This window comes from Osmerus mordax, chromosome 11, assembly GCF_038355195.1.
Source record: "Osmerus mordax isolate fOsmMor3 chromosome 11, fOsmMor3.pri, whole genome shotgun sequence".
NCBI classification, from domain to species: domain Eukaryota; kingdom Metazoa; phylum Chordata; class Actinopteri; order Osmeriformes; family Osmeridae; genus Osmerus; species Osmerus mordax.
The window spans coordinates 8,844,232-8,860,395 of NC_090060.1; the positions used below are offsets into that span (position 1 = coordinate 8,844,232).

At 49.7% G+C, this 16,164-nt stretch overlaps 1 protein-coding gene across 2 annotated transcripts; it reads right to left on the bottom strand.

The window, feature by feature from the left end:
* Nucleotides 1-5,791: 5,791 nt before the first annotated feature.
* zbtb44 (zinc finger and BTB domain containing 44) lies at nucleotides 5,792-16,039 on the bottom strand. Of its 2 annotated transcripts, none has more exons than XM_067246898.1 (6): nucleotides 15,743-16,039; nucleotides 12,373-13,497; nucleotides 11,941-12,025; nucleotides 11,549-11,700; nucleotides 9,574-9,874; nucleotides 5,792-8,901 (listed from the first exon to the last, which is right to left on the bottom strand). In XM_067246898.1, exons 2-6 carry the CDS (start codon nucleotides 13,454-13,456, stop codon nucleotides 8,526-8,528), a joined length of 1,998 nt encoding a protein of 665 aa, XP_067102999.1. In that variant the 5' UTR covers nucleotides 13,457-13,497; nucleotides 15,743-16,039; the 3' UTR covers nucleotides 5,792-8,525. The 2 variants fall into 2 exon arrangements, with proteins under 2 accessions (XP_067102999.1, XP_067103000.1); XM_067246899.1 differs by having other exon boundaries at nucleotides 8,785-8,901; nucleotides 9,791-9,874.
* Between the last annotated feature and the right edge of the window lie 125 nt (nucleotides 16,040-16,164).

Below are 16,164 nucleotides of genomic sequence, written 5' to 3' on the forward strand. Positions count from 1 at the left end.
GAGGAGCATGAACATGTTGAAAAAGGCAGCCTGGCGCCTCAACTCAGACCAGGAGATAAAACAGTGATGTGTGATTGGCTGGGGCTGCTAGTCGATGCCAATTTCTCCTAGAGGAAGCAACCGATAAATAATTTCTCCCAAGAGGGACAACAGTGTTAGTGTTATTTTCTTAATAACAAGACTCTTATCACAGGACATTCTCCTGGCGTGAGTTGTGGAATGTTCCAGAAGGCTGAGTGCTCCTTCTTTGGTGGGGGCTGAGGAGAATTGGCGGGAGGGCGGGGGGGACCGAAGGCATCTTTTTTCCAGTTCCTGTACGCATCGTGGTCGTGGAGGGATTATTCTCGTAAATTCCACCTTGTAAAGCATTGGTATTCCTCCTCAGACGACAGCCAGCCACTCACATTCCTTTGCCCGGGATTCTCCCGCTTCAGCACGCTGGAGAGGGGGAGAAGACAGTGTCCATTCCGACTGCTGTAGCCAGGGCTGCTTATGCTGAGTGGGGAAGGATAAATATTGACAGTGAGACTGGCCGACCAGCACAAATGGGACTGCTGTGATGGCCGTAAGGACGTGACCTTAAGGAAACCATTATATCTTACGGGACATCTAGTGACCCAACCACCTCCACCACATGCTTAGAGGCCCAAGTTCGAGGCAGAGTCTCAGATAACCTGCGTAGAGGCCCAGCCTCAGAGGGTAGGGTGTGTGTCTGTGTGTATATGTGTGTCCCTCAGTGTAGGCAGCGGCAGCAGCAATCATGATTACTGTGGCCTAGCGCTTCTCCAGATGTGTGTGTTTATCTGTGTGTGTGTAAACGTGTGTGTAAACGTGTGTATGTGTAGACCATCTTATGTAAGAGAGAAGACTCATAGTGGGAGCAGGCCTAAGATTTCTGGTTTGGTTCTGTTGGTCAGGTTCTGCTGGTCTAATCTTTGCTTGTCCGGTTTGCTGGTCTGGTCTCTGCTTGTCTCAGCAACCAACACAGAACAGAATAGCACTTTACATCACTCACACAGACACACATACAGCTGGGCCAGTCAGGCAGCTAGTCCTTCATGCAGTTTGACATCTGAAAAGAAAGTTTGTTGACATGACTCCAGGAGCAATGGTTTGTCTGCTCACAATTAGCCATTTGTGTCTCAGACTGTGTGATAGTGTGTTTGTGTGCGTGTTTGAGTGCAAGTCAGTGTGCATGCGTGGGAATGCTCGGACCCGGAGGTATGTGTGTGAGTGTGTGCATGTGTTCATATGTCATGTGTTTGTGTCTGTGTGTGTGTGTGCTCAAACCCAGCTGTGTGTGTGTTTGTGTCTGGTGGACACGCCTGTCTAGACCAGTGACCATGAAGAGCAGGTGTTGTGGGGGAGGCAGGATGTGGGGGCTTGTTCACAGTACAAACACAATACCTGTCTCTCTGTCTACTGGATACCTGTCTGCCTGTCTGCAAGTCTACACATCTACCTGTTTATCCATCTCCCTGTGTCAGGTCCACATGCCTATCTGTCTACCTGTCTTTCTACAGCCCTTGCCTGTCTCCCTGCCAGTAGAGATGAATCTGGAAGCTGATCCTATCTCGTATGATGCATGTTGGATTTAAGGGAATTTATGAGGCACATCTGTTGACCCAGAAATGTACCTGCTGACGTCAGAGCAGCCTGGGAGACCAGTGCACAGAACAAAACAACAACCAAGAGGCCTTCTGAGACTTTCCTAAACAAACTCTTCAGCAGGAACTGCTTTGTACCACAGTTTGTTTGTCGCTGTCCTTCCTCAGGTAAAATCCCATCTCAGCAGGGCTAGGTTGATTGCATTCATACACCAATTGCCATAATCCTACACCAATTACCATAATCCTACACCAATTACCTGATAATTTGATGGAGACAATAGATTCTATTCAGCTAGGTTGTTAATGTTCCACATCCAAATTTCTTTTGGAAAGAAAGGTGTTGGATACTTTAGTTCAGCCACAGGAAAACGAAAGTGCTGTTTATTCAAAAAGAAAGAATTAATTTGCCCCCAAAAACTGTTCCACAACGCTTTAGGGAACATAAACTTTAATTATGCTCATTATCAGAGCAGTAAATCTACTTGTAAATTCTTTCTTAAACTCTCTTCCAAAGTCTTTCTCCAGTACCGCTGCCAGATAAATACATGTGTTACTGGAGTTGAACAAACACAACAACATCCAATTCTGCAGTTCAACCTCAGGACCCTCTCTCTCTCTGACTTCAGGACCCCCTCTCTCTCTGACCCCAGGACCCTCTCTCTCTCTGACCCCAGGACCCCCTCTCTCTCTGACCCCAGGACCCTCTCTCTCTCTGACCCCAGGACCCTCTCTCTCTCTGACCCCAGGACCCCCTCTCTCTCTGACCCCAGGACCCTCTCTCTCTCTGACCCCAGGACCCTCTCTCTCTCTGACCCCAGGACCCCCTCTCTCTCTGACCCCAGGACCCTCTCTCTCTCTGACCCCAGGACCCTCTCTCTCTCTGACCCCAGGAACACACACATTGTTTAAAATCAGACGAGGCTGACATCAGCCTCATCTAAATCTGGATTTTGTGTCCTTAGCAACAGCAGACAACACTAGCTGACATACAGTAATGAGTATGTGCTGTAGAGCTGGGGCCTGGAGAATGACAATCCCACGCTTGTTATAAGACAGCATTCTGGGACGGAACCTAGCATAGCTGGAAGCTGAGTCATCGTTAGCTGGAATATTCAGACAAACATGCAGGCATATTCCTGCAGTATTAGAACATCCACTAGCACATAAACTCAGTCATCAATGTTCCTGTCAGAGAGAGCAAGAAGGAACCACAGAGAGAGACAGACCAGTAACACATACAGTAGATTCCAGTAAAACAGAAAGAAACACTTTCCCATACTTCCTGGGGAACTAGTTGCTTCAATATCATGTCTTCCAGTCAGGATAAACTCCTGATGGAGTGACCTTGGCTGACTAGGGCTGCATGGCCAACCTGGCTCCCCAGTATAGCACATATAGGACATTTTGGTGCTATGTAGTCAAGACCTAACTGAGCCAATGGGATGGTGAGTGTTCTGTGATGTCAAGTTTGCTAAGAAGTCTACAAACCTGGGTAATACTTTCAGGACTTGAAATCTTTCCCATCTCAATTCTTCTCTGTTCTTTCCTCGCTCGCTCGCTCGCTCGCTCTCCCTCCTCCACCTCCTTTCCTTATCTCTTTCCTAAAACAGCTCCTTAAATGTCAGCTCTGGTATTATATATGAGTTATCCTTCAGTCCATTAGGGCATGGGAACCAAAGAGATCCTGCTGCTTTTAACAGTCCTAGACTTTCATTAACAGGGCCACAGACAGCTCACATGGCTGCCAGCTAGCAGGCATCCTTCCTGATGACCCATCTCTGCAGGGTCTACACTGCAACCAGATGTAGAGCGGAGCACAGCCCAACAACTCTGAGACCTCAATGTCTGATGGTTATCTCTCTCTCCTTCTTACCCCACCTCTCTCTCTCTCTCTCTCTCTCTCTCTCTCTCTCTCTCTCTCTCTCTCTCTCTCTCCTTCTTTCCCCACCTCTCTCTCTCTCTCGCCCTCTCTCACTCCTCTTGATGCTGTTTCCACATTGTCAGCTTGGCTCATAAATAAGTCTTTATGGCTTTCAAGATCAGGAACAAGTTTATAGGCTTCAAATTAAGTTATTATGTTGGGGATTGTCTGTTTTCCATCAACTGGAGAGCTGGATTAATACTTAAGAGGACCAGACAGCAACAGCCGTGACATTCAGGTTGCCCAGGCATTCGTATTTAACAGCTCTGGCCCTACCAGTTCCTGTTCCAGGAAGCTGAAAGAGGAGGCCTCTCTCTGTTCACCTGTTAGACTACACTTTGAGGTGGCAGAAACTGTATACTGTGTCCAACTGCCATAATGATCCATCTGAAAAGATGGTCTGTGAAGACGGAGACAGACTGTTGTCTGCAGACTCAGTCTGACCAGACAAAGACGCGCACCAGAGTAGAAGCCCAGAAATTGAGGCCTTATATAGGCATCTTCTGGAAGATCCCTCCCTGTAAAACAGAGCTTTCTGCCAGCTGGACAGGCCTGAGAGAAGTAACACACACCAAACATGCAATCACAGACTGCACATGTAAACACATACACACAACATATAATGAATACAGACTGATTGTTAAGGGTCATATGAAACCTTGCTAGGACAGATAGTACTACCCTGAGTGCACACACAAGTAGCTGCCCCCCTCCCATCTCTCCTTAGAAACACCCCCAGCACTCCATCCATCACTGCCATCCACAGCACATCTGTTTAGGTCAGCATTATTTCAAAGAACCGTAAAATCCAAAGAATCCATATTTCACCAAGCGATGCTCTAGCCCCTTCCACAGTAACAGCACCGGAACCAGAACCCTCAGAACCACAACTGACCGTACCTGCCCAGTCTCTGTCTGGCCTACCTGTCTTCACACGGCACCCAGGGGAGACAGAGAGCTTAGGGCTGGAGGCTGTACAGTGGTAGAAGCCAGGCTATATTACACCATACAGTGTGACTACTCATTGACAGGAGTGGTTACAGTAGCATTTAGCAAGGTCCTACCCTCTAGTTAGGTCTGCCTACTGGGTTGTGGTGCCCAGGTGGGGGGATGTTTGTAAACACAGCTGTGCTGCTACATGTCACATCACAAACTCAAGTTTAGGAATCTAACGATGAAACCAGATGAAGCTGTAACCAGCAGCCCTGACCATCAAGAGGATATTCTGGGGAGGGTGGGGGGTTTATTATGCAAGATGAATGGATGGACATCCCTCTCACATGTTTACCACCCTTACCCCTCCCCCAAACAACCTTCCACTCTATCTACTAGATACACGTGTGTGTCCAATGGAATTTCAGCAGGAATGAAGGCAGTATTTTCCGTGTCTGGCAAGAAGATTTTCCAAGAGAGAGAGAGCAGAGGATTTAACTCACTGGAGTCGTAGTGGAAAGAATTAAAAACCAAATGAGATTAGTAGGCAGGATGGAAACAGTACCATAGTGGGTGCATGTGCCCGGTCGCCTCTCCCCTCAGGTGTGTGGTGCCCCATGCTTCTGGTAGATAACTGGTCTTCCTGATAGATCACAGCTGTCACTGAGCACCTGAAGTCTTGGATCAACAGAGGTTAGAAGAGAGGAGGGTCTGGAAGTCCACTAGCAGGGGGTCTGGTCTCCCCCTGCTGTCTGTGGTAGAGACCAGGAGGGTTGCAGACACTGGGAATGGTTAGTGAAATGGAATATTCCATCAGACCCTCCAGTGCATTGATTAGTGATGTATGGCAGCTATGATAGTTTGTGTGTGTTGTTTTCCTGGCACAAAGTTCAGGCAGCTATGACACATATTTTGGCAGCTTAGTGTGTGTGTGTGTGCGTGTCCATGCATGTGTTTTCTCTGCACCTTTTCTCGGTGATATAACTCTTATTTTACTCAATGCTGCCTGGTCCAGTCCTAGCCCTAGCTTAGTCCAAGCATAGCCCTAAAACTAACACCATGCATAGCCCTAACCCTAACACCATGCATGTCCACAGATAAGGCCACAATGTAAACAAGTCATAAATGCATCCGCAAACACATTCCTGACTCTGCTGTAAAAGTTTACAGGGAACATGGTGCCATCCCAACGGCCTGTTTTACAGGCTGGAGGAGAAGAGAGGCACACGATCCCTGCACTGGTCCCAGTGTGTCTGTGTGTCTGTCTGTGTGTGTGTGTCTGTGTTTGTGAGTGTGTGTCTGTGTGTATAACTCAGTGAGAGAGGCAGACAACTTAACTCTTTATTTACATGTTGCACTTTAAAATACAGAGCTGCAAACAGAGGAACTCCTCTGGAACAGGAACAACCAATACCGTGAGAGTACAAAGTGGTTCCGTCTGTTTTCCAATAGTCAACCTCAAAGATTCTCTCGAGCCGTCTAGTTACACTCACCACAGTCTAAGTAAACACCAGAGTCATAACGTCATCAGGAACACCTGCTCAGGACACACTGGCAAGGACAGATCATAGTACTGACCCCAACCACCGGGTTAAACCACAGATTAAATAGACACAATATACAACAGCTTTCTAACTGATCCAAAGCAGGGTTGGTCTTAATGCACCTTACAGTATTAAGAATATACAATGCACAGGTGTGCTTCTGCTCACATCGAGGCCGACACCAGCCCCGGAAGTCACACTTCTGGATTCACATTGAACAAGATTATCCAAAGATGGCATACCCATAAAACAGCAACCGTCATACAAAAAAGTCACAAAAATATAATATATATATAGTTATAAGAGCTACCGTCATATTTAAACCAACATTTTGGACCAGAAAAGGTACTGTACTGTGTCTATAACATGTTTACACTGAAAGGCATATACTGTATAAGAGATTTTCACACATTGCACAAGAGAAGCTACGTCTTGAAGGAAAACAGAAGACATGCTCAACTATAGAGAACCTGTAAAGGTAAGACTCAGCCCTGTCCAAATACAGGCCAGAGGCAGATACTTAATAAGACACCCAACTTCCTGTCAGCACCGGCAGGTGTAATGTTGCCCCTGGCAACCTGATACACTGGCCAATCCCAGCAGCAGGGGAGAATCTCATTCTTGGTGGGTGGAGCCTTCTTACCCAGGTATGACATCACTGAGTCTATATTTCACCAGAGCAGGAGGCAGCAAATTACTGTGTGACCTCACCCAGGCCTCGCTGACCCAGTGACCTCACCCAGGCCTCGCTGACCCTGTGACCTCACCCAGGCCTCGCTGACCCTGTGACCTCACCCAGGCCTCGCTGACCCTGTGACCTCACCCAGGCCTCGCTGTCCAACTTATTACGGCAAGCAGCACATGCTCTCAGAGGCACAGAAATACCAAATTAACATGCACTTCACTAAACGAAAATAAATGCCAAAATTGACATTTGTATGAAATAAACTGCTTTCATAAACTTCACAGAACCTAGATTTCAGGAATCACTTTTCTTAGTTTTCAGTCACATTTTGAACACAGTGAAACAAAACAGTACATTCTACCTCTTATTACTCTGACAGGATATCCTCTCCAACCTTATCTTCTTATTGCACACAACAGGCAGGTTCACCACACTCTGGGCACTTTATGTTTCTACAAACAGCAGCATTTCTTTATAAAATATTCTATGAAGAAATACACGTACATAAGTATGCAATGCACAAGCGCGCACACACAATACACACACACAGATAAGAACACAGAAGCACACACAAAGCGGGCAGAAGCAGGAAAACATGAGAACTGAAAATGTCTTGAACTTGTTAAGTGTGCATCTTAATTCTCCACATCTGTGTAGAGTAAGGCCAGTTGCTTTGATGCACCATACAGTGTTGCTTGTATTACATATAAACGCTCTTTCACTGTTGTAGCTACAGCCCCACCCCCAAAAACAGGTTTGGTCCAATAGGAGGTGGAGTCTCCCAGGAACGAGGAAGATGGCACTACGATTTAGATGGCACATTGTTAGTACCAGTTTGTTTGTCAGGTGTTAACATCCTGTGATTGTAGGACAACCTTGTCCCCTGCGTTGTAGACCAGTCAAACTCAAGGACTGGATTAGTTATGTCTTTCCACGCAATAAATATCAGTAGAGTCAACCCATGTGCTTTCAGGCTTTCATGAGACTTGTTCGGGCACAACTATGTGCAAATATAAAACTGATTTACCTTCCTGGGAGGATAGGACGTGACCAGGCAGGACTTGAAAGGGCTGGATATGGTCAAAACATTTAAAACTGTCCTTTACAAAACAACAACAGCCCCAATAAGAGACCAGGACCAGACCAGGACCGGACCAGACCAGGACCAGACAAGGAAAGAGGGACATGGGACCCATAAACTAGATCTACAAGACAAACCGACAATTCATCTCACAAAGTTAGAAAACAAAACAAAAAATACATGTATATTATTTATCTGTTGTACAAAACTGTCTTCCAATCCATCACACTGAACCATCTGGAGGAGCAGAACATCTCAGAACATCTCCCAGGTTCTGCTGTGTCTCTTTCTGATATCTCCCATGAGAGTCTGCCATGTAGATGACGTAGTGATGAAAAACCTTTTTTTTCCTTATATATATATATATATTTTTTTTTTTCTTCCTGTGTTGATATGGAGAAAGGAAAACACACAAACACAATTCCGACATACTGGAAAGCACTACTACATCCAACACAGCATTCAGATATTAAAACAACCAGCTCTTGCAATTAACAATATCCAGTAACATTGACGGCTTGCAGAAAGCAAAAGTACTGAAGAAAAAAATACATAAACACATAAAAGAGCGTAAAAAAAATTTGTTAAAAAAAAGACTGATTTGTTTCAGAGTCGAGACTTGTAATAGTTGTGGTGCTTGTTGTGGAAGGGGCGTAGTCTCAGGCACTTTCCAAAGGCGGGGCAAGGACTTTGATTGGCTGAGAGCAAGTGTGGCATGATAGGGTGTGGCTTAGGGGGGACCGGGAGGTGGTCACTCTATGGTGATGGCATCCAGCTCCTTTATGTGGGACACATCCTCCACCTGGGAGCCGTCCGGGGACGTGCTGGGGCTGGAGGAGCAGGGGTGGGACTTCAGCCCCTCGCACACCCCAGCCTCCTGCTCCTGCTTGAGGGCCGGGGCCTCCAGGTGATCCAGGGGATCCGGGGGGTCCAGGGGGTCTGGAAGGTCCGGGGACAGGAGGCCACCCTCGCAGCCAGAGGTGGAGGAGGAGACCTGGGAGATGACGGGCATCTGGACTGAGGAGGAGGAGGGGCCAGTGAAACCAGGCTCCTCCCCCAGCTCCTCATACTGACCCAGAGACCCCTCCTCCTGCACCTGGCTCAGGTAGTCGGGCACGAGGAAATCACTGCGTGAGAGGGAGAGTAGAGGGAGGATGGGAAGAGAGAGGAGCAAAGAGGGAGGCAGAGCGAGGATGAGATGGAGAAGAGGACGAGAGAGAGAGATAAGAGAGGATGAGATGGAGAAGGAGAAAGAGAGGGAAAAACAGAACAAAGACAGGGTTGGAACCAGAAGCATACCCACGGGTGCACCATCAGTAGATTAGACACATGAATACAGAGCTAGCTGGCAATGGGGAAACACCAGAGATCTCAGACTGTAGTCTCCTGATGGCTCTGTCTCTCATGCACACCATCTCAGTTATCCAACAGAGAAAGATCAGTCCCTGTCGGTCTGAACACCAGCCTGTCTGTCTGTCTGTCTGAACACCAACCTGTCTGTCTGAACACCAGCCTGTCTGTCTGAACACCAGCCTGTCTGTCTGAACACCAGCCTGTCTGTCTGAACACCAGCCTGTCTGTCTGAACACCAGCCTGTCTGTCTGAACTTGGGAAGGTCTAATACAGGTAGCTGTCTGTCTGAACATCAGCACATCTAATACAGGTAGCTGTCTGTCTGAAACACCAGCCTGTCTGTCTGAACACCAGCTCAGGCTCCACTATGAAGGCCCAGAGGCCAGGAGAGCACCCCCTGCTGGTTGAGCTGGGTAGGAAGGGGGAAGTTCTAGAGGACTCCTCACCTGCTCTGGAAGTAGTTTGCTAGTTCGGACGCCTCATGGTTCAGACTCCTCAGGTGAACAATTAAATTGCCAGAGTTGGTGAACATGGCGGCACATGTTTTGCACTCGTAAATCCGCGGCTTGCGGATTATGTGTCGGGAGACCCTCATGTGGTGCTTATATTCACCGAAGGAGGTGAAGGTGGCACTACATATCTGGCACCGGAAACAGCGTTTACCTTCGTGCTTGAGCCGGTGCATCTTTAGGGAGTAGGCCCGTGTGAACTTTTTCCCACAGCGATCACACTGGAAGGGCTTAATGCCTTGGGGAGAGAAAGACAGATGTTAGAGAAGAACAGACATTCACACATGCAATGTGAACACACATGCGTGCAGGGAGCAGAGGAACACACACACACACACACGAAGGCCTGGGTGTCCACCGGAGAAATTAGCCTCTGCCTTTGGTCTCTTCCTGACAGACACAGACAGACAGACAGGGACATGGCAGGTTGTTGGCTTTAAGACAAAGGACAAAACCAAGAGAGGCCCACAGACCGTCTGGCTGGCTGACCTCCCAGTTGGCTGGTTTATTTACGGGGTTCATGAATGCCCCATGGGAGAGAGATACTGGATCTCTCTGTCTCCTCACTCACTCTCTCTCTCTCTCTCTCCAGGTCAACATGGAGCCTCAGACACACATTGTTACCTGTCCAGGTCCAGGAGTCACTCCTTGGTTACAGGGAGTTACTGTGGTTACGGGGAGTTACTGTGGTTACAGGGAGTTACTGCGGTTACAGGGAGTTACTGCGGTTACAGGGAGTTACTGCGGTTACAGGGAGATACTGCGGTTACAGGGAGTTACTGCGGTTACAGGGAGATACTGCGGTTACAGGGAGATACTGCGGTTACAGGGAGTTACTGCGGTTACAGGGAGTTACTGCGGTTACAGGGAGTTACTGTGGTTACAGGGAGCTCCTCCCAGTGGGTACAGCAGCTTGGTTCTGAACATCATGGGACCTTTGTTCCACATTCCACAACTAAACATACTGCAGTACTGGAACTTAAGTATATATAGATACATGCTCTAGTTCTCTGTCTCTCTGTGTGTATGTCTGTGTGTTAGTGTGTGTCTGTGTGTGTGTGTACGTGTCTATGAGTACGCACTCATGATGAGCACATTTTTCCGATGTCAGCAGACGGGAACACAGCCTTGAGTGTTCCCAAATTACTGTTCCCTGAAATGGCCCTGTCTGTCTCACCTCCACTGCCTGTTTCTCTCTGGCCCTGTCTGTCTCACCTCCACTGCCTGTTTCTCTCTGGCCCTGTCTGTCTCACCTCCACTGCCTGTTTCTCTCTGGCCCTGTCTGTCTCACCTCCACTGCCTGTTTCTCTCTGGCCCTGTCTGTCTCACCTCCACTGCCTGTTTCTCTCTGGCCCTGTCTGTCTCACCTCCACTGCCTGTTTCTCTCTGGCCCTGTCTGTCTCACCTCCACTGCCTGTTTCTCTCTGGCCCTGTCTGTCTCACCTCCACTGCCTGTTTCTCTCTGGCCCTGTCTGTCTCACCTCCACTGCCTGTTTCTCTCTGGCCCCGTCTGTCTCACCTCCACTGCCTGTTTCTCTCTGGCCCTGTCTGTCTCACCTCCACTGCCTGTTTCTCTCTGGCCCTGTCTGTCTCACCTCCACTGCCTGTTTCTCTCTGGCCCTGTCTGTCTCACCTCCCCTGCCTGGTCCCCCCCCCCCCCCCCCCCCCCACATGCCTGTCTCATGTCATGCTGCCTGTCTGCCATCCTCCTTGCTTTCTCTGCCTGCCACAGAGATGGGGGGGTGGCTGGTTAAGGTGGCAGCGTGATGACGTCATCAGAAGTCACCAGACTGTTCAAACTCTGGGGTGTGATAGATATGAATAATACCTACCGCACACACACACACACACACTACCTACCGCACACACTACCTACCGCACACACACTACCTACTGCACACACACTACCTACCGGAGTGTATGAGCATGTGCTGCTTGAGGTTCTGGATGCGTGTGAAGCGGACCCCGCAGGTGGGGCACTGGAAGGGTCTCTCCGGGCCGTTGGCCCCCGGCCTGGCTGACGGGCTGATGTACAGGTGGTAGGGGTACTGCAGGCTCTCCAACCTGCAACACACAAGCACAACCTTCACCTGCTACCCTGCTGACCAGCACCACCAACCCAGCGTGCCAACTACCCTCTCTGGTGCAGGGCCCGGGACACCTGGACCTTGGGGGACTATATGGACTAAGTTCTAACACACAGACGCAGCCAGACACCTGGGTCTATAAGGACTAGGGCCACAGACTGGATAGAATGGTTCAGATCAACAAGTTCCCTCAAACATCCTACAATCATATCGTTACCTGTCTTCGTCATCGGCATGGGTTCCAGGATTGGCTGTGCTCTGCATTGAGGGTAGGCCTTCTGAAACGCCCTCATCCATAGACCCTGCAGGACAGCAACACGCAGGCTGTTACTATGGCAACACCATCGCACCATCACAGATTGATATTACAGCAACATACAAAGGACTCAGGGTAAGAGGTCAAGGCAGTGCCTATACATGATGACTAAGGACAAAAAGTCAGGGGTCAGAATCAGAGGGCAGTACATATGGACGAGGACTGAGAATTAGATGTCAGGGAGGTCAGTGTGTATATAAGAGGACTAAGGACCAGGGATGAAGGTCAGATGTCAGTACCTATAGAGGAGGACTAGGGACCAGGGGTTAGGGTCAGAGGTCAGTACCTATAGAGAAAGACTAGGGACCAGGGGTTAGAGTCAGGGGTCAGTACCTATAGAGGAGGACTGGGGGCTGATCAGGAGGTCCTCTTGCACCTGCTCGCTTCCCGGCACAGTCTGCTGGTCGCTCAGAGAGCTCTGGGAGGCGCTGATTGGCTGTGAGCAAGTCTCCTGCACTTCCTCATCGCTGAGGCGCTCCACCTTAACCCTGACGTCCTCCTCTTCCTCCGTCGCCAGGGACGACGACGCCTTCCCGCTTTCACACGACAGGAATTCGCTGAGCCTGCGACCCACCTCGGGCCCCACCGTCCCGGCCGCACCCATCTGATCCAGGCCGCGGGGGCTCTCAGGCTGCTTGGGCTTGTCAGGGTGGAAGCGACGGTCCAGGCCAAAGGGGAAGGTCCAGGGGAAGGCCAGCGAGGAGTCCACGGGCTGGCCGGATGCCTCGGAGAAGGAGGGGGAGGGGTTGGCCACCTGGGGGGAGGAGGAGATCATCTGCGAGGGGCATTTCAGAGGGCTCTCCGGTGACATCATGACAAAGCTCTTGCGCTTGCGGCGCGACTCGCGGCACACGGGGATGTTCCGCTCCATGATGCTGCAGTCGGACGACACGGGCGACAGGCTCCCATCCAGCGGCGTCAGCCCTGAGGAGGCTCCCTCGGGGGCGGGGTCTTGGGGCTTGTCCCCAACCAGGCCCCCCCCGGGCCCTCCCAGGCCCCCGGGCCCCCCCAGGCCCCCGGGGCTCCACAGGATGCTGGACTTCATGAAGTCGGAGCAGGTGCTGGCCACGGAGAACATCTGCATGTAGCTGGCAGCGGCCAGCACGTCTATGATGTTCTCCGTGCTGATGGAGAGGGTGGAGGTGTAGGCGTACTCCAACAGGGGGGTGAAGCCACTGACGGTGACGTGGTGCAGCTCCAGCACGGCCGGGTCGGGCTCGTCGGGACCGCGACCCAGCAACGCAGCGCGGAAAAAGTCACTGCAGCAGGCCAGCACCACTCGGTGAGCCAGGAACAGCTGGTCCTGGACGCGGATGGTCACGTCGCACAGGTGACCCTGGCTACGCAGGGCATTGAGCTTCTCCAGCATCTCCTGGCTGTGGGAGGGAGAGCTGTGGGTGAACGTCTTCACCCCCATGGTCTGGGCTGGGGAGGGGGGCGAGGTGGAGGGGGTGGGACCTGCAGGAGGGAACAGCCATGACAGTTAGTTCGGATTAAGCAGCAACATAAGAGTAGCTGTAACTTTGTTTAAACTGACTCGAAGGTTGGATTGATATGAACCTTTGGGACACATTTGTTCTACATAACTCATAAACAATGAGTAGAATCACAACCCTTTTTTTATGTTATGATAGGATGTGGGAACAGTGTAAAATATTAACTCCAGCATGTGAGCACCCAGAAGGTCTCCGGTGGAACACGGTGTTCTCACACACATGACACTGACTGTGACAGCTAGACAAAAAGAACTGAAAATAAATGACGCAAATAATGATCAAAACTTCCAAAAGAAAAATAACAGTAGAATTTGTATATATAAAATAGTTCTGAATGTCCATCCCTACTGAAAGGCCCAGGCCACAGGAAGGAACTGCTGTCTTTATGCATGGCATGACTGGAGCCTTCCTCAGCTGGACAGAGACTGAGCCAGGGAACTGTTGTGCCAACCACACAATAACTCTTCAGAAAGACATCCAGCTTCACAGCATGTTTGTGTAAACTCACTGACAGATTGTGAGATGGTGGAGGCCAACACAGATAGCCTATCCAGTTTTCACATTCTGTCGAAGAGGGGGGGAGAAGTAAAGAGATGGGTGTGGGAGAGAGAAATGAGAGGGGTCTGGGGGAGAGAGGGGGAGGAACGAGAGGGGTCTGGGGGAGAGAGGGGGAGGAACGAGAGGGGTGTGGGGGAGAGAGGGGGAGGAAAGAGAGGGGTGTGGGGGAGAGAGGGGGTGGAAAGAGAGGGGTGTGGGGGAGAGAGGGGGTGGAAAGAGAGGGGTGTGGGGGAGAGAGGGGGTGGAAAGAGAGGGGTCTGGGGGAGAGGGGGAGGAAAGAGAGGGGTGTGGGGGAGAGAGGGGGAGGAAAGAGAGGGGTGTGGGGGAGGAAAGGAAGGAGCCGAGTAGGCAGGAGGAGGATGAAATGTTGAGTTACATAAGAGAGCAAATGCCGTAGTGAGAAGCAGGTCCATGAGGAGGCCAGGTGGCGGAGGGCCCAGCTGTGTGAGACGCTGGCTGAAGCTGCTGCATGCCGACCCGGACCAGAGTGTCCATCAAACGCTCGCTGTTCCAGGGGCTCGCGCAAGGAAAGCGCTCTCCCTCAAACCAGCGATGATGAAAGAGAAATAAACTCCAGGGTTAAACTGGACTAGACTGGGTTGGGTTTTCTAGGCAATGCTGAAATATTCTTCCCATGGCTGGACTGGTCTTGGGATAAACTGGCCTGCGATACTAGGCTGAATCTCACCGGGCTGGACTAAGTTGAAATGGTCTTATATAAAAGGCACTGTGACATTCTATTTAAGACTTCTATAGTGAATGTATTACTGCTTTATATAGTGTCCATGTAGCCTGGGTTGTTAGGATTGCCTGTGTAAATCCTCTTATGTGCAGTGGGTAGAGGGTTTGGGTGGGTTGAGCTGGTAATTCCAGCCCCACCTTCAGCACCATTACAATATGCAGTAAATTGACCTTATAGTCTGACCAAATAAGGATAAGAGTTGTATTTGCCTGCATAATATTAGGAGTCGTTCTTCTGTAAAATCTTCACAAACCAGCAGCACATAGTCAAAACAGCCATGCCATTCTGAGACAACAATGGCACACTGAAGTACCTTGACTGTCACGACTTGATTCACAGCTCAGGTAGAACTGAGACGCAGCGAAACTGCTGTCTGCTTTAGAGTTTGAGAGTTAGCCGTTATCCAGGCTGATATCCAATCACCTTTCTCAATAAAAACTTTCTCAGGATTTCGTCATACTGCAGTCAAACATCCCTGTAGATTGATGACTGCAACGCCGAGACAAACTAAATTGTCGAATCTAACATCGTACATACTGAGGAAAGTCAAAATCACCATGCTCAAAGCTGATGGTGTTTAGAGAAAAAAGGGGCGTGGTTCGGTTTAGTCGGCTACTTTCATTTTGTTTACATCAACACTCCACGCATGTATCGGTAAATAGCTAGCAGTCGTCAAATCTAACTGTTCATAAAACAAGACCCAAGCCTACACCGAGCTGCCACTAAAACGTAGCTAGTCTAGAACCCACCAAATGTAAGACACATGACGTAGCAAGTGATAAGACAGGTAGCTAGTGCTACCTAGCTGATGCTATCGCGATAAAGATAACGGCACTCAGAAAGCTAGCAGCAAAGCTACAACCTTTATTGTTAATAATTAACTACAGGACGGTGCGACGTAAGTTACCTTATAAGCGTCAATCAAGGATATGTGGTCTGGCCTGTGGAAAATTCCGGATGGGCCTCGGGTGGAGGAGTCCGACTCAGCCGATGTAAACACACTCCAACCGGGCAGGCGTGCAGACAGGCACGCACAAAGCACCGAACGACAGCGGATCGGGGCTGTGTTATCCCTGCCGCTTTAGCTTGTTGCCTCTCATTCCTTGTATTTCAGAGGCATTCGGGAACCAGACGAAGCTAGCTACGACATTTATATTAGTATTTCAAACCACTAATACTACCCTAGCCAGTAGTAAAAACTTTATAAGCCGTTTCGTTTCTTCAAGGTTTTTAGCTCCTTTTTGACAAATCCCTTTCTGTACGCTATGTCCCATAATGCAGCGCGCAGCAGCGCCAACTTGTCAGTCAGCACCCTATGGCCAGCACATG

What these genes read in the sequence shown, in the direction of transcription:
- zbtb44 (XM_067246898.1), bottom strand. Translation starts at nt 13,456, where the DNA reads ATGGGGGTGAAGACGTTCACCCACAGCTCTCCCTCCCACAGCCAGGAG. An exon ending in CATGCCGATGACGAAGACAG is followed by an intron (nt 11,701 to 11,940) that starts GTAACGATATGA and finishes TGTGTGTTGCAG; the next exon opens with GTTGGAGAGCCTGCAGTACC. An exon ending in GCAAACTACTTCCAGAGCAG is followed by an intron (nt 8,902 to 9,573) that starts GTGAGGAGTCCT and finishes CCTCTCACGCAG; the next exon opens with TGATTTCCTCGTGCCCGACT.